The 16,473-nt window shown below is 57.5% G+C and overlaps 7 protein-coding genes across 7 annotated transcripts; 4 read left to right on the top strand and 3 right to left on the bottom strand.

Annotated features, from left to right (window-relative positions):
* Nucleotides 1-232: 232 nt before the first annotated feature.
* COLE_04542 (uncharacterized protein) lies at nucleotides 233-2,464 on the top strand (the record flags this gene model as incomplete). The annotated part of the gene is made up of 1 exon (XM_018422296.2): nucleotides 233-2,464. One exon carries the CDS (start codon nucleotides 233-235, stop codon nucleotides 2,462-2,464), a length of 2,232 nt encoding a protein of 743 aa, XP_018281123.1.
* Nucleotides 2,465-2,712: 248 nt separating this feature from the next.
* COLE_04541 (uncharacterized protein) lies at nucleotides 2,713-4,619 on the bottom strand (the record flags this gene model as incomplete). Its single annotated transcript, XM_065626357.1, has 6 exons — nucleotides 2,713-3,152; nucleotides 3,195-3,770; nucleotides 3,822-4,005; nucleotides 4,043-4,116; nucleotides 4,275-4,416; nucleotides 4,500-4,619. 6 exons carry the CDS (start codon nucleotides 4,617-4,619, stop codon nucleotides 2,713-2,715), a joined length of 1,536 nt encoding a protein of 511 aa, XP_065482298.1.
* A 1,402-nt stretch (nucleotides 4,620-6,021) lies between these two features.
* Nucleotides 6,022-6,315, top strand: COLE_04540 (uncharacterized protein; the record flags this gene model as incomplete). Its single annotated transcript, XM_018419888.2, has 1 exon — nucleotides 6,022-6,315. One exon carries the CDS (start codon nucleotides 6,022-6,024, stop codon nucleotides 6,313-6,315), a length of 294 nt encoding a protein of 97 aa, XP_018281121.1.
* Nucleotides 6,316-6,617: 302 nt separating this feature from the next.
* COLE_04539 (uncharacterized protein) lies at nucleotides 6,618-7,574 on the top strand (the record flags this gene model as incomplete). The annotated part of the gene is made up of 3 exons (XM_018422295.2): nucleotides 6,618-6,769; nucleotides 6,813-7,031; nucleotides 7,064-7,574. 3 exons carry the CDS (start codon nucleotides 6,618-6,620, stop codon nucleotides 7,572-7,574), a joined length of 882 nt encoding a protein of 293 aa, XP_018281120.1.
* A 413-nt stretch (nucleotides 7,575-7,987) lies between these two features.
* On the top strand, nucleotides 7,988-8,542 carry COLE_04538 (uncharacterized protein; the record flags this gene model as incomplete). Its single annotated transcript, XM_018422294.2, has 3 exons — nucleotides 7,988-8,205; nucleotides 8,239-8,265; nucleotides 8,332-8,542. The coding sequence occupies 3 exons, from the start codon at nucleotides 7,988-7,990 to the stop codon at nucleotides 8,540-8,542; spliced, it is 456 nt and encodes a 151-aa protein (XP_018281119.1).
* Nucleotides 8,543-8,946: 404 nt separating this feature from the next.
* COLE_04537 (uncharacterized protein) lies at nucleotides 8,947-10,643 on the bottom strand (the record flags this gene model as incomplete). The annotated part of the gene is made up of 8 exons (XM_018424935.1): nucleotides 8,947-8,977; nucleotides 9,015-9,338; nucleotides 9,372-9,605; nucleotides 9,642-9,700; nucleotides 9,738-10,140; nucleotides 10,175-10,328; nucleotides 10,377-10,473; nucleotides 10,551-10,643. 8 exons carry the CDS (start codon nucleotides 10,641-10,643, stop codon nucleotides 8,947-8,949), a joined length of 1,395 nt encoding a protein of 464 aa, XP_018281118.1.
* Nucleotides 10,644-13,112: 2,469 nt separating this feature from the next.
* Nucleotides 13,113-13,771, bottom strand: COLE_04536 (uncharacterized protein; the record flags this gene model as incomplete). Its single annotated transcript, XM_018422293.2, has 2 exons — nucleotides 13,113-13,479; nucleotides 13,527-13,771. 2 exons carry the CDS (start codon nucleotides 13,769-13,771, stop codon nucleotides 13,113-13,115), a joined length of 612 nt encoding a protein of 203 aa, XP_018281117.2.
* Between the last annotated feature and the right edge of the window lie 2,702 nt (nucleotides 13,772-16,473).

Raw genomic sequence — 16,473 nt, 5'->3', positions numbered from 1 at the left:
CGCGCTACTCCCGACATCTCCACACCTCTAGCCTTCCACGGCTCTGCCCTCGGGGTCGCTTACAGGCCGGTACATCCATCGCCGAGCTCTTTACACCCAGTCTTGATTCCCCGATACCCGACGTGTTCGTGAACTCGCGGTCACGCTGGCCGCAGATGCGGGCACTGCGGGCACACACGACCATCGACAGGTCTTAAAGAAGGCGCGCCAGCCAGGGCGATCTCAGAGGTTGATGTCGGCCGTCATTCCCAAGCAGGCGCCCGCCCCGGACGACACGGCGGGCATTGTAGGCGGCGAGGAAGGCTGGGAGAGCAGTCTAGAGCGCGATGTTGCGCTTGCGATCAACGCCAAGATGCAGCAGCGTCTCGAATCTCTCGACACCGAGAACAGCAGGCTTGCTGCCCGCGTCGCCGAACTAGAACTGATGACCGCCGCGTTGCCCGAGGTAGGGTATCCCCCGCTGGACTTCAAATTGCAGCCATTTAAGCCACTTGGCTATTCGCAGGCGCCAACATCGTGTGCCCGCGAGGACATCTCTGCCTCTTGTACTCCTGTTGAAGGCGTCGCTGATCGATTCGACGCTGCCCCATGCGCTGCCCATGCATGCCTCGCGAACCATATCCGGGACGTGCAACGCGACGTATCTCAGATCAACCTTGGTATCCTGGCTGCCGCGGCAATCAGTCTCTCGACTTCGCAGACTCCCCAGCTGCCAGCGGCCTTGCCGACCAAGGCATCTCCCAACGTGGCCGCAGCATCTAGCCTCTTGGCTGCCAAGACTTCTCAGCTGCCAGCGGCCTTGCAGACCAGTGGCTCTCTCAACGTGAACAGCTCGCGTACCGTCAACAGTTCAGCACATCTCAATGCCTCGTCTAAAGCCACCAACATGCCTGCTTTCAAAAACTCGCGCATGGGCAACTGTTCGCCTCACACAAAGGTCTCGTCCAATGGCGCCGGCATGCCCGCCATGAAAAACTCCGGCATTATCGCATATTGCCCGCGCGTTGTCAACAGCTCGTCCACTGTGAAAAGCTCGTCCGCCGTCAACAGCTCGTCCATTGGAAAAAACTCGTCTGCCGTCAACAACTCGTCTGCCGTCAACAACTCGTCTGCCGTCAACAGCTCGTCTGCCGTCAACAGCTCGTCCGTTGTCAACAGACCGCTCAACGTGAAAAGTTCGTCTACTTTCAGCAGCTCGTCTAATCTCCACACTGCGTCCAGCATGAAGATCTCGAACATGGTCACCAGCTCGCGTATCGCAGTGCGCTCGTCTGCTACCGACAGTTCAAGCATCGTCAACGGCTCGCTTAATGCCAACAGCAACAGCTCGTTTGATGCCAGCATCCCTCACACTTCCAGAAGCCCACGCATGGTCAGCGACCTCCACAACGTCAAACGCAACAGCTCGTCCAATGTCAGCATCTCGCATCCTCCAAAGAGGGCGCGCACTGATAGCGGTACGACCCATGTCGGCGGCTGGCCTACAGTCAATGGCTCGTGCATTGGTAACGGCGCGTTCACTACCAACAGCACATCCATTGCCAACGGCAAGTCCACGGCCAACGGAGCGTCTGCTGCCAGTCACACAACCCCTGTCGACGGCTCGCCTGCTTTCAAGGGCCCTCATTATGTTCACAGGCTACCTCTCATCGCCGGCTCGCGCACGGTCGAGAGCTCGTCCCTGGTCGAAACCCGGCCTCATGTCAAGCGCTCACGAGATTCACAAGCTGCGACCTCGCCAGTTGTCGGAGGACACTCCACTCAGGCAACGCGCGACTTATTGGCTTCTTTGGCGTCACAGCTGGCCGCGCAGTCTCATCAATCCGCCTCGCCCGCAAGTGTGCGCAAGCTCGACACATGGCGCCCCAACTGGATCGGGCAGCGATCGCCCCCTGTTGTATGTGCGCCGGAATCTTCAATCTCTGCTGCTTCGTTCTCGCCTCCGCGCAAGCGACTTTCCAGCGAACGCCGTTACTCGCCCAGTGTGCCTGTTGCACCAGAAGATCCATTCAGTCGCGGGTCTCGACCTGAATCTAACAAGCACACGGATATTGGCTCGTTAATTGCCCCACGCTCCGCGCTCCCGGCTACCCCGGACTTGTCACTCCCATCTCGCCCACCAGCCCCTACCATGCCAGATCGAGGGCCGGGCCCGAGACACCGGTCGCGTCCAAAGGGACCGCCAGCATTCGGCGCCGATCCGAGCAAACGCGAGCGGATATATGCGTTGCCGCCAAATGTGGCAGCAAGGGACGCCCGTGATGTTCGCGAGCGCGTGCATGGGAAGGCGCTCCTTGCTCAGGATAGGCGCGACTCTAATTCGCAGGAACGAAATGCCAAGGGGTGTGCTGAGTATCGTAGGCAAAGAGACCACCGTGTCGACGGCGAACGCACCAAAATGCCCAGGCATGGTACATATGGCGGTGGGTGGCACCTGAACCCTGGCAATGGAGGACAGCGTTAGAGTGCAAGCGTGGGGGAGGTCTGTTGTACATGAGTAGTGGTAAAATATGTGATGTAGGAGTAGGTGCAGACTTTGCAAGGCAGGCACTCACATTACTATGTGGCGATAACGTTAAGTTCTGCATGTCCCAGATTATACATTGTTACGGCTACAAGTGATGAGACTCGTACTGGGACGGCACGCCCGCGTGCGCTCGGTGCAATTCCACAGTGTGGGTGGTACATGGCTCGACTTTGCCCACAAGAATATTACTCGCGCTCGACGACATTCACCTTGTCAAACTCCGGCTTGTCCTTGGTTTCGTCCTGAGCCTTTTCGGCGTCCTTGTCGGCAAACATGCCCATGCCGGACACATCGACGCCATTCTCGATGAGATACTCGCGGAAGAGGCGATCCTCGTCGATCATGTTGTCTGGCTTGATGTTGGGCAGGAAGAAGAAGGTAACGGTTGCGGAGAGGAGCGCGACGCCCGAGCCAACGTAGAAGATGCCGGTCTGCTCGAGCAGCTTCGACCGCTTGGCGAACTGCGCCACGATGTGCGGGAAGATATAGGTTCCTACGAAGGCGCCGACCTTGCCGCTCGCAGCAGCGATCGAGTACAGCTGGGCGCGCGCGGCCGTGGGGCCGGCAGCCTTGGCGGCAAAGAGGCCGAGGTTGTTTCCCGGGCCAATCTCTCCCCACGAGAGGACTGCACGTCAGCACATGAACTCAGTCGAGGCTGTGGACTTACAAATGCCGTATACGATGGCGAAGCCGACAACGCGCTTCTTGAAATACTCGTAGCCACCGGAGAGGCCAAAGCCGAAGGCAGCCTGCATGACGCTGCCGAACACCATGCAGTACTTTGGCCCGAGCCAGTCGGACATCCATGCGCCGACAAACGCGCCGGGCACGTAGAAGAAGTTGACGAGGCAGCCCCACCCGAGCGTCTGGTACAGCGTGGGGTTGGGCCCAGTGGCCGCCGACGTAATGTCGCCCGCGTACATGCCGAAAGGGTAGGTGATCCAGTCGTAGAGGAACCAGCAAAAGGACACGGCGAGGAGCTTGGGCCAGTAGCGCTTGAGGATGAGGCGGTAGGGGATCTTGACGTGCTTCATCGCGTTCTTCTGGTACGCCTCGGGCTCGTCCATAAACAGGCGGAAGAAGGTGAGGAGGAGCGGCGGCACAGCGCCGAGCAGCAGCGAGCCACGCCAGACGGCGCGCAGGTGGTCCATGCCAAAGATCCAGAGGAGCACGAGCGGGACGAACCACGCCACGGGGAAACCGACATCGATGATAAAGTGAGTGGCCCAGACGAACAAGCGCTCTGGCTGTCAGTGGATCATGATAGGCGGGACGCAGGCGGGGAGGAACTCACGTTGGCGCTTCTTGCTCACACCCTCGTTCTCCGTTGCCTCAGCCGCTGCGGTTGATCCACAGGGGTACTCGCCGCCGATGCCGATACCGACGAAGAAGCGGAAGGCGATAAGACAGTTCATGAGGACCTGAGGGTTGGGGCCGGCCGCACATGCCATGAGGATCATGAAAACGAAGATGATTGCCTGACGGTCAGTGGTTGCTCCCTCGTCTGGTATTCACCGTCGTGATGAACATTCCAGGCTTGCGGCCGAGCTTGTCCGAGATAAGTCCAAACATGAGCATGCCGACAACCACTGATAGTCAGCACGCGCCACGGGATCTAGGGTCGCATGAGATCAGCCGCGCGACCTCTTCCCTCGAGCTGAGGCGTCAGGCCGGGTGACAAGCCATGGCGGACGCCACGGCCGATGCCGGACGCCACAGCGCTGCGGAGGTGCAGCACTGCACTCACTTCCAGCGAAACCGACAGCGCCGAAGATGGTGCCGTTCTCCGACTTGTCGGCCTCAAGCCAGTCGGGGTACAAGCGGGTGAGGATAGTCTTGACGGGCGAGACGACGGCGTTGGCGTAGCCGTCTGAGAACATGGCAGAGCCCTGGGGTTAGTCCGACTTCCGACTGTGGACTGCTCATGTCGACTTACAGCGGCGAAGATGCTGCTGTCAGCAATGTGTCACACGATGACCCACGTAGCGGTGTTGCCAAGTTTGCGGCGGCGCTGGAGGCGCTTGAGCTCCTCCTCTGTCAGCTCGCGCTGCGGCTCGGCGCTGGCTGGCTTCTTGCGGAACAGGCGCATCATGATTGAAGGAGGGAAGGGGGGTTGCAAACGAGGTTTGTCCCCTTAGATATGCTATATCACCGGATCGTCAAGACCTGCGAGGGCGAGGCGGGGAGAGCTGGGGCGTGGGGTATCAGGCTAGCCAGCGCACAATATGCAGGCGTTGGAGCACGAGGCTGCCTGTGATGTCTGGTGCCGGGGTTGGGCGTGTATATGTGGTGCACATGGTTTCCGCGCCTTGGCACGCCGGTTTGAGCGCTGCCGAGAGGCCAAGCGGAGGGAGAGCCGCGTGCGGGCTGGAGGGGATGGACGGTGTGGACGGAGGTTTTGAGTGGTTTGTCTCGCCGAGTGATGAGATCAGCCAATGACAGGCACGCAGAGGTCATTCGCGATCACACACTCTGCCGACACCCTCCCCCTGTTTGTGCCTTGGAGTGTCTGCTGTGCTGGATGAAACCAGCCTGGCCGCGCGGCCGCTTGGGTGTATCGCTCAGTCTTTGCGCATTGCTGACTGGGAGGTGCAAATGGTGCCCTACATACCTCTCTCAGCGTGTGAGCTGAGACTTGGTAGGTCACGGCCAGGGGGGCAGCAGCTGGGTAGGCCGCGGCTGAGGTTTGGGATGAGGTTTGGGTTGTGATTAAGGCACATGTCGGACGCTGCTTTTCCTAGAGTGCCAAGGACACCAGTCAGCCATACCTACCAGCGGACCATCATTTAGTACCGTGAAGACTGAATTCTGGCCTGCGAAATGTTGTTTACTACTGTGCGGAAGCTGTAAGGGCAAGCGGAAGAGCCACAGAATTGAAACCTACGTGTCGTGATCGACAAGCTGTGCCAGAGATTATTGCCGCTGCAATCTCTGACGCAAGTGATGAGGGATCAAAGTCTCTACTCTGAACGTCGCTCTCTCCTCTCCTTTCCTCCTATACCTGGTTTGTGCTTTTCCCTGCATTCTGCCTGGCGTGAGGAGGCCGAGCCGCAACCGCGGCTGAGTTTGCAAATGTGACGGGAAGACAAGAATAACGACCATGTCTCTGTGTGCCTGGGCTGTCGTCTGCCCTTGTTTAAGATCGCTTCACCCGCCAATAACACGGATCGAGTATGATCCGCAACCCGGTTCATACGTCCCTTCTGGTCTCTCTGCTGCCTGGCTTCCCATGCTGTGCGTTAACCCATGGTCAAGGTAGCTGCAGGTCACGTGCAAGCTGTTCGCAGCTTGAGCTTGAGCGGTTTCAATATCTTGGTCGCCGTCGCACGAGCTGATCACCGTGTCAGGGCCGAGATTAGATGGGCCGAACTTATCTCCGATATCGCGTCAGTCAACCCAGTTCCAGGAATGCCACCGACTCGGCTGGGTCAGCCATTGTGGACATACAAAGTCCTCCCGCTGACCCGTATTCGTCGTGACTTGTGAGCCGCGGTATGGATAGCTGGCGACTGTGGGATTGGGTTTTGCCTAAAGTTGCTCGTCGAACGGCGCGACACTGCACTCAGGACACGGCGAGTGAGGGCGCTGGGGTCCGGGGTACCCAGTTGACTTGTGCACAGGAGTCAGTGTGTATAGCGCAGCTCCGGCTGGACGGGACGGGAGCCACCGGTTCACCACCACTCTGTTTAGTTAAGCGGCATGGCGCACGGAATGCAGGCAGCTTTGCGGGCGTCGCGTCTGAGTGTGAGCCGACTGAACGGTCTTCCCCACCGATTGATTGGGTGTGATTGACGGATTTGAGAGGGCAAGGCCAGGCAAGCTCCAGACAGTATTAGAGCCAACAGATGAGCTGTCTTGGCCAGATGGTACACGATGATCTGACAGTGAAATGGGAGCTGGCTCGATTCACCAAACATCACCATGCGCGCGTGGTCCGTGCGGCGGCGGGCGAACAAACAACGGTGACCTCCACTCGTCAGTTCATCAGAAGCGCCCCACTCCAGCAATCCCTCGCCACTGTCCGTCATACACCTTTCTTATTCATTCATCGCTGTTCCACCTGCTCACCGCGCTCAACTTTTCTGCTATCATGCCCATGCCGACCTCTCCGCCTCCCACCCCTGCCAACGGACATCCCTACTCCCCAAGTGCAGGCGACAGCTTGCGACCGAGCGCCCTCAACGGAATCAGACGTTACCTGTTATCTCGAGACCTTAAGCTTCTCTCTCCCACCAGGGCTGTGTGAGCTGCCGTCTTACCCACGGGCGGCGCTGACTAATCTTAGCCCCACAAAGCCGTGTGCTAGATGTCTCTCAGTCAACATCAGATGTGAGGACGTCGCGCTAAAGATTGGCCACATAGCCAACGGATTGCCGCAGGCTGATTCGACATATCATCTTCACATCATGGGCTGCGGACCCTGTCGAGCCGCGGGACGCACATGTTCCTTCGCGGGCACGGCTACACTGGCCACCAAGCCGCGCTCGACGTCGCCACCTCCTTCGTGAGTCCGTTGTTCAGCCTGGCTGACGGAAGAACATCGCTGGAGAAGCGCAAGCGTGACTCTCAAAGCCCCAGCGGCAGTCCCTCCTCCAAAACGTCCCGCTTGCGAAGCCCGTTTAACCCAACCCAGCCCATCAGTCATTCAGGCCCCTCGGCTTCAACCTCGAGTGCGCCGAACAACGCGCAAACCCTGCAGGCCAAGGTCACCGGCCTATTCACACAGCTCGCAGATGCGAAGAGCAAGCGCCGAGCCACGGCTGCTGTCGTCGAGGATCGTCGCCAAGCCGTGCAAGTCGCTTTTGCGGAGCTTCGTGACGCTCAGCGTGAGCTTGAGCAGAAGAACTCGACGGTCGCCGATATCGAGGCTAGATTCGCACAGGCACAGGCTGCCCTCGTGGCTTTTGATCAGCAGGCTGCGGCGATGGCGCGCCAGCGTGGCGACGGGTATCGGTCAGCTCTTGCTGCAGCCCTCGAAGAGTCAACAAATCTGGACAACAGTTTGTGTGACATCTCAGGCGTCTTCGCGGAGCCAGATAGCGACTAGGAGCAGGGCTTACACGTGCTGGGACGGCTGGTTGGCCGTGTGCGCGGAATAGCGGTGAGGCGGCGAGCGAGTTTGGACGATGGAATCAGAGACCATCCAGATATCAACGGACTCGAGCATCATATCGAGGTCCCTTAACATGCATGTGAATTACTTTAACAAGTTTGCTTGGAATCCGTCCCTGCCCAGACTGCCAAGCTATTCTAGTACTGCCTTGACGTGGATACGAAAGCGGCTGGTTCCCAGGCAACTTTGAAGATTTCCCGGGTCTGACTTTCGCGACGTCACCTGCTTCGCGTCACCCACGTCAGGTCTGCAGAGTCACCGCCTCGCACCGCCACTGCACAGACCACTCTATGCACATAAACATGCTCTCGACACCAGTCACGCCCCTCATTCTCCTATTCATACTCATGGTCGGGAAATCCAAACATGTCGAGTCAACGCTCGTTGGGGACGACACAGTGACGACGACTACGACGCGCTCGACCAACCTCCGCGGCGTCACAACGGAGAAGGAGAAGGTGACTGTAAACGGCAAGCTGGAGAGCTCGACAACTGTCGTGACGCAGAAGAACGGAAGTGCGGTGGAGACGACCAAGCAGGGAGACGGCAGGACCACCACTGTAACGTGAGAATAATGCATGCCTGCGCTAACGTCCAGTTACCCTCCCACGGCGGTCATTAGAGAGTACGGTTACCCTTTGCATTCGCCGTGGCTCTTCGCCGCTGTCTCTTAAGGCCCCGCTGATCTCAGATATCAGGCGTCTGCGCCCATGGCCGTCCCCGCCGCTAGTTACGCGGTGCATACAGATGAAGGGCCTGTGAGTCGACCTGTCTGTGTTTGCGACTGTTGCTGCTTCGGCTTCTCAATTGGCAACCCCACGTCTATCAATGTCCTCGGATGGGGGTTTAGTATCGGGCGGCCTTGTGGTGTCATTCTATGCTGTGTCCCCATAATGTGTTGATCTGCTGATCGACGTCGCCGCTCGTGGACTGCGCGCGTTATGCATGTATGTACGGTTGTTTAGTATTTCAGGAGCAACCATGAATGTCCATTCCTCGCGTTCAGGCATGCAAAGCGCAACTGAACAGATCCGTGAAAGTGTTTCAGTGTTCAGTAGGGAGCGACACACGCTCAATGTCCGACAGTTCGCTGCCATTGTACAGTCGTGCCGTTGCACGAGACAGAGACAAGGAGGAGAATGAGTACGGTTGCACTTCATCAATCGCAATATGTGTACACATACGAGCGCATTTCCACACGCTCCGCTTGGCTTCTGAACCTCCCACACTGTCTCCAACTCACAGAACGACCCCAGCTGACCTCCCTGGCGCCCTCCATCTCATTTCGAAGTTATTAGGGGTGCAACTAGTACACGTAGCGGAACTCGGGATTCTCCCTGCTGGTCAGCGAAAGATTACTGGATGGCTTCTTACCGGTCCGTGAGGTCGACCCAGACATCCTTCTCGATCTTGTTCGGCCGGCCGTACAGGCGGTCCTTCTTCGCGTTCTGGGCACGGTAGTAGCAGTAGAGGAGAATAAGGAGGCCAACGTTGATCGCAGTGAGAATGACCATGGTGAGAAGCGCTGGGGCGTATCGGGGGGCGTGCTTCGCACGGAAAGTCTGAGGCCCGATAAGCTGGCCGATGCAAAGGAACATGACGTAGCCGCCCGAGCAGACGGACTTCTTGGTGCGCCCAGCGACGTTGGTCGTGACCATTGACGTCGCAATGTACGTGGCAATACTGTTCCAGATACACCTGTGGTTAGAACAGCTGTCACCGCCTACTTACAAGTAGAATCCGGCCAGGCGCGCCTCCTTCTTCGCGAGCGGCAGTGCCCATAAGAGAACGCCACCAATAATGGACAGAGCAACACCAGTGCCGCTCACCAGGGTGCGACACTTGGCCTTGTCACCCGCCCACATCCAGAACATGGTTGCCGCACCAAGCGAGGCATTGGCCATGGTGAGCAGGAGAGTTTCAGCCGAGTTGTAGCCGATGCCCTTGACAATGAGAGCAAAGAAGCTGTCCCGTCAGCAGACCTACAGGATTGCAACGTACTTGACGAGACCACCGGTGGGAACATTTGAGCAAAGCGTGATGAGGGCGAGAATGTAGACCTGGAGGAATTAGTACGCGTCGTCCACCCTGGCTTACCTGAGGATCGGTGGCGACCTCGCGGACCTGGTACCACTTCCACTCCTTCTCGCCAATATGTTGCTTGTTCTCAAGAGTACGCCGGTGCGCGACCTCCTTCTGCTCGGGGGTAAGGAACCAGGCCTTTTCGATCGAGTCGGGAATTAGGAAAAGGAACAGAAGTCCGACGGTGATGGTCATGGCGCCGAGCCAGATGTAGACAATCCTCCAGCCCGCGAGTGCCAGCGTCCCCTTTTCCTGGCGGATGGCGAGCGCATACGCGACACCGCCGCCAAGAATGCACCCCCACGAGGTCATTGATCCCCACACGCCAGTCCGGGTGCCTTGCTCGTGAGGCTTGTACCATTCTGCAACGACCAGGAGGATGGCTGGCACCATGCCGGACTCGAAAATACCCAGAATGCTGTCGTCAGTTGCGTACGTAGACTCGCGCGTACAAGCGAAGACCGAGGAGGCCGGCATAGTTGTTCACAGCAGCTGTGCAGCCGACGGAGATGCCCCATACAATGATGTTGAACGAGGTGAACTTGGCCAGCGGCAGGCGCTGCAGACCATACACCATTGGAAACGTGCCCGCGAGGTAGCCAAAGTCTTGGCGTCAGCACATCGGCTCGTGCCGAAGGGTCCCGGAACTCTCACAATAGATTGAGGCTACCCAGCTGAACTGATCGCCCGTAATCTTCGTGTCCTTGAACAGGCCCATGACCGAGGCGTACGTAAGTGCCGTCTTGTCCAACTCAAGGTCAGCTGTTGCAACCACCACGGGGTCACGCGACTGTCTACAACTCCCACACCCCCAGCCCACCTACTCACGAAGTTCATGGCGTAGACGAGGCAAATGACTGGCATGATAATGCAGTCGGTCTTGCGGCGGACACGCCTTTCTTGAACGGGATCCAGCGGCATGGCTGCGGGGGCATTGGCATGCTCTGGATCCTGGCTTCCGACGTTCTCGAGGTGGTGGACGGCATCGCCACCCTTCTCGTCGATGGACTTGTCGTCGTGTGGAGTGTGAGCCATGATGTACTGGGCGTTGAGGAGCTTGCACTTCAACGTCGTCGAGTTTTGTGTCCTCGTGAAACGGCATCTGGTTTGTCAACTCCGAGATCGACACGTCGCGGTCCACTTGCGGTCGATCCGCGGTTCCGAACGCAGTTTGTGTTGCTGATCATGTGTTCCTCAAACCCCAGTCTCCCCGCTTGGCCCCATACTCTATGCGGAATAGAGGTGAGTGAGGCGGCCTGGCATTCGCATCCGAAGGGTAATTCCCGCTCCAGTTAAGGACCCGCGGACCCCGCCGCGCTCAATGTGCACTCAAATCGACCTCTGCCGCCGATTACCGTCCCCACGCATCTTACCTCATTCTTGCTGAGAACTGGGAGACAACTCAAATTACGGCAGAGCCACAGGTTTACGGCTGACATCATTCCTTCCAGACCGATCACACCGGCCTCGTGCCCCAGGCCAAGCAGACTGCACATCACGCGGAGCTATATTGGGCCTCGGTGGAGTCGACCGAGCGTTTACCACTCCCGCATGTGGACTGCGCGCAGAGCATCTGAGAGCTGGCGGGCACGAGACAGCGGTCATCTTCCCATGCCCATAGCGTTCATACAGGCCCGGGAAACAGCCTGGGCCTTTAACTCCTTGGTGCTAGGTACCCGAAATCCGTCGCTGAAAGGGTGCTAATCGCCGCCCGCTCTACATGGCTGGATGGATGGCAACCTTGTCAGAATGGCACGGCTTTGCGAAGAAACATCTCGGTCGCCGGCATTCCTCGGTTTCCCAACTGTGTACACGGCTGTAGACCGGCGCTCATTATAGATTGGTGTATATTCTGCATAGCGGGTGCCGGAGATCGGAGTTGCTCCTTTGATCTTTGCCTTGAGGAGATCGATCAAGCAGAGTCGCTACCATGGCCAAGGTCGAGATTTTGCTAGGTCACACGGCGCGTGCGCGTTCTCCTTCACATCATCCGCTCGCAATGCCGGCGGGCCACACGCGACACCCCAATGAGATAGAACGGAAGCTTACCGTACGATTTACCATGTGACGGATCGGCCTGGCTGAGAAGCTGCTGACTGTACTATCTAAGCTTCAGGACGTTAGGCCAACAGAACTTGCAACACAGACCGGGGAGGCGTCCTGTGAGTAGTTAGTCTTTGATGCCGTTCTCCATGTGCAAATCCCAGCCTTGCTTCAACACGGAGTTGCTGGGTGCCCGCAAGATTCCCAGGCTGGCAAGTGTGGAATCACTTTCACCATGTCGCAGGATTGCCGCTTCATTGCCACACCTGCACTCCAACAATCCACCTCCCGCATTCTTGTCGCACTAGCACTATTTCGAGCGCCTTGAGAATGTGGTTGCAGGATCTCTTCGAAGAGGGTAAAAGGACCGATGGTCTCGGTAAACTGCGCACGCTAGATGAGTGTGAGCAGGCGCTTGTACTTACGAGGCGGTAGCGCTCACGGCTGGATCTGAATTGCTGATAACATGAACGTTCTCAGTATACCCGCGTCGCGATGGCTGGGATTGTTTGTTATCGGCGGTGGCTTCTTTCAAACTGTATCACCCTGAAAGTTACGAGGTGCCGCGCACCGGAGGCGGCGAATCTTCAGCACCATATCTCGGCTTCGCAGAGTCTGGCATCACTTTGCAGCACCTTTGACGATTGGCCAGTTTTGCCGTTGGAGTGATGAGTCTTAGTACCCGAGATTAGATCCTGCCTCTAGGGTCGTTGTCCGCGAAGTACAATAACTTCCAATCCTTCGCCTCTAAGTGCCCTCCCAGACTCGCCGCGGCGCGTCAGCCATTGCGACGCCCAGTCAGCTGGTTCTCGCTAACACTGTGTTAGCCTCGCCTGGAGGATTGGCTGTGCTCCTTGGATACACTGTCTGTGCGCTACTACTGAACTGCGTTTCTCCGACGAGCACGATCAGGCTCCGTTCGCGGCGAATTTTATTACTTGCCTTACGGAGGTGAGTGAGACTGCGGATGGGTGATGGGAAGCAGTTACTGAATTGTGGGCCTGACTCTGTCATTAGCGCAAACCTCCGCTGCGCCGAGAAGTAGAGAGACTGAGGGCAGAGAGGCAACGTTAGGTTGGATGCTGGGGGTCGAGAAAGATGAACATACGGCTGAGCAGATTGGTTGGTTTTGAATTCTGGGCACCCTCATTGTAATGGTGGAAGGAAGGGCGCCAGCGCGTGTGAGGATTACACAGTCTACATGACAGGCTATACAACATCTGGTGCTATATTTGACGCGTGTTGAGGTAGATGACATGCCACTAGTCCGCCTCTGGGCCAAGCAATGCGTGCATGGACAGTTCATGCTCCCCAGCTCCATCCAACACACGACTTCAGCAGGACGGGCTAAATCTGGAGCCGAGCGAAAGTCTTCACCACCTGCGTGTCGACCGAGCCAGGATGGTGAGTTGATGTGCGCGCGGCCGAGCGAGGAGGTGGGGTGCCAAACTCGCCGAGGATGCGGACAATGTCAAGCTGGGGCCTAAAGCGAAGCGGAAACGGTTGGACGCTGTCACCCGGCCTGTAGAACCAGTCGGCCATGGCGCGAATCACGATCCGAATGCCTTTATGGGGTGGAGAGAGGTGCCCCTCGGACGCAGAGAGGGCAAGCGTCATGGCGATGTCAATAAGATTGTCGATCAAAGCACGCCACTGTCGAACAGTCCAACAGGGTGGCCAGCGCGTACAGGAGTCGTAGCGCGTAGCGGTCATCCTAAGGTCAGCGGAAATTGGAGTGGGAAAGGGGAAGGCTAGACTCACAGTTGGAGGACTTTGTCGAAGATTGATAAAGCGAAGCACCGATTGCTCACTGCGCGCCAGTCGCCAGAGCGAGCGGCAGCCTTCCATGCGCGTGTCGCGCGGCGTGCTCCCTCAGCCAGAGGAATCTTGATCGAGTCCGTTGGCTCGGGGACAGAGTCGCCGTCAAGCCAGATGTTGTATCGATTGCGCGGGAATCTGAGAAGGGAGGGGTGAAGGTCGGCGGCAGTGATAGGTTGAGGGTCCATGCGCGAGCTCATGGCCGTGGTGGTGATACCTGCCTAGCAAAGCGGGAGGAATAGCGTTGTAGATGTAGCTCGAAGTGTTGTGATTTCGATGGATGGAGTGAGAATGGTGGAATGATGAATTCGAGTCAAGTTGAGTAACCCATGGCGGTGGCGAGTTGGCTATGGCGCTGATTGGGACCAACGCAATCAGATCTGAATGGACTCCCCTCCTTGCCTCTTTTCTCTCTAGCCATATCGCCATCTGGCTCTGCTCTGAGATCGACGTCCTTACAAGTGCATGTTAGTAACTGGTGAGATGCAGTGAATAGTCTTCTCGCATGCCCTGAATAGGCCGAAGGTGGCCGGGAAAAGGACGAGGAGCCGCTGAGATTCGAACAGATGACCACACCGTTGTGAGTCGCCAGACCGAGAGCGAACGCCAGTGAAAGTGCCACACTGTAGCTCGACGTAGGACCATGCGTCTCTCTCGCCCTCTTCACAATCCATGACCGCACCAGTGCGCCGGTGTGACTCTTACCACCCTGTTGTTCACAGTGGTACCCGCGCTCGTTGACACCCATGTCCTCAATCCTCCTTACCCATCCCCATCTGCGAACAGCGTTCGATACATACTCGTCGCACCAGGGAGCCCTCGATCGATCATGCCCTTGATGCCGGGATGGCTCGCGGCCGTGCAAGACTCCGAGTTTGCCTCGCAGCTGCCACCATCCTGCCCCTCAAAGTTCCGTTACCCTCATCTCAATGAATCCCAACTGGAGAGCCAATTTGCACGCGCATACACCCCTGTTGCCGAGCTCATGTCGCCACACCGTTTCGACGTTGTCATGGCAAGTGACCAAAACGTTATATCCAAGTACATGTCATTGTCGTGACTCTGAGCCTCTTCGGCATTCTATGGTTCCGCATCTTATTCAAACATACCAACCCTGTCAGGCCCTGTGCCGTTCAGAAAGGCTGAGGCTGGGGAGTGGTTGAGCACAAAGGTGTCTGTACACCGGATGCCGCTCCACCACCCCGATGACTCGAAGTCGACAACTGTGATAGGCGTGCAATAAGACTATGATACTATGACGGGGTGAGAATACGACGAGTATCAAGAATTGGGGGAAGAGATTCTGAGGCGTCGCCGTATATGTGACGATACGATGTGAGCGGTGCCGACATGGGTACCGATCGGTACCGACGCCGTTATGAGATGTGGAGTGCCTTGCGATCGGGATGCGTGGTTATCGCGTGGTGGTTGCCACGTGGTCGACACGTGTAGTCGGTTGGTCAATAGTCGTTGTCGTTCGGATCGTCACAGAGGGCGTTGTTCAATGCCTGCGGGTCTGGCAGCAAGTACACCAAAGGAATGATATTATCAGCACCTCGCTCTCACTTGGGTCCTCTTGTTGAAACCAGTGACACCGAGCAAGTTGTGCACATTCAACTGGTGCACACTCCTCAACTGGTGCACACTCCTCAACTGACTGCTGAGCACAGTCAATGGGCACATGGAGGAGCTTGCCGATGGTATATAAGGCCAAGGCTCCCCTCTCCTGCGACACCCATGTTGACCTCACCTCGCTCTCACTTGGGTCCTCTTGTTGAAACCAGTGACGCCGAGCAAGTTGTGCACATTCAACTGGTGCACACTCTTCAACTGACTGCTGAGCACAGTCAATGGGCACATGGAGGAGCTTGCCGATGGTATATAAACCCATGTTGACCTTGCCACCCAGATCCAACTGTTCTTCTTTCAGCTCAGATTACTTGCGGCTATTGGGAGGCGCCCCCTCTCAAACAGTTCTGTGACCTTCACTGCTGTTAGGGCGCCACCTTCGGCGCCAGCAACATCGACCACGTGACCCACACGAGGTCTACGCCCAACGTCACGCCCATGCGGAACCTGCCCATCATGTGACTCAGCCTCGGTACTTCCGCACGACACGATACATCTGTACGGCTCATAGTATATATAGCGCTGTCGTTACTCAGTAACGACCAACATATGTATCTTCCAGTCTCTTAGACTTGCCCTCGTCGACGATGCCGTCGACGGCTGCCAGACTCAGGTACCTCACCCTACTGGGTGTGGTCTCTCGCCACGTGCTCCACCGACCACGGTTCAATTCATCTTTCAGATTCCACACACATCTCACCGCTTCTCAGGCCGTCCAGCGATGCTGCTCTCCCTCACAGTCTGGACGATGTGCGCGCCGATTATACCCCCCCCTCCACCGGCGAGCTCCGGTACCACGTTGGGCGCTTCTGCTCTTCCGTGCACCGCCTCCGTTCTTCGTTGGCCCTCGCCCTTAACCTCGGCCAAGTTTGAGCTGGGCTTTGTACTGAATGACAGCGATGCGTCAGAGGCGTAAACCCTCGCCATTGGGGGACTAAATACAAGCGGCACCAGGGGGCCTCGTGGAGCCGCGCAAATGTACTGTAGCTTCAGTCATCACGTCAGCTTGCTCGACTGTGGTCCCACTACCTGGAGGCATTCATCTTCCAATCACCGCAGGCGCAAAGCCTTGATGACAGCTGGATGAGGTGACTCGCATCTTTCCTATGGCGTACGCTCTCGACATCCCACGTCACTCCGCTCCAGATAGCCCTCCCTCCGGCTTGTCCGTCCAAGCAACCACTTCGCCGTGCGACAGGGGTACACCGACGCCGATGGGTCACTTTGCTATGGCCCCACCTGCAGGGTTTCCAATTCATGC

This window comes from Cutaneotrichosporon oleaginosum, assembly GCF_008065305.1.
Source record: "Cutaneotrichosporon oleaginosum strain ATCC 20508 chromosome Unknown ATCC20508_contig04, whole genome shotgun sequence".
Classification (NCBI taxonomy): domain Eukaryota; kingdom Fungi; phylum Basidiomycota; class Tremellomycetes; order Trichosporonales; family Trichosporonaceae; genus Cutaneotrichosporon; species Cutaneotrichosporon oleaginosum.
This window is presented reverse-complemented; position numbering and strand designations above follow the sequence as displayed.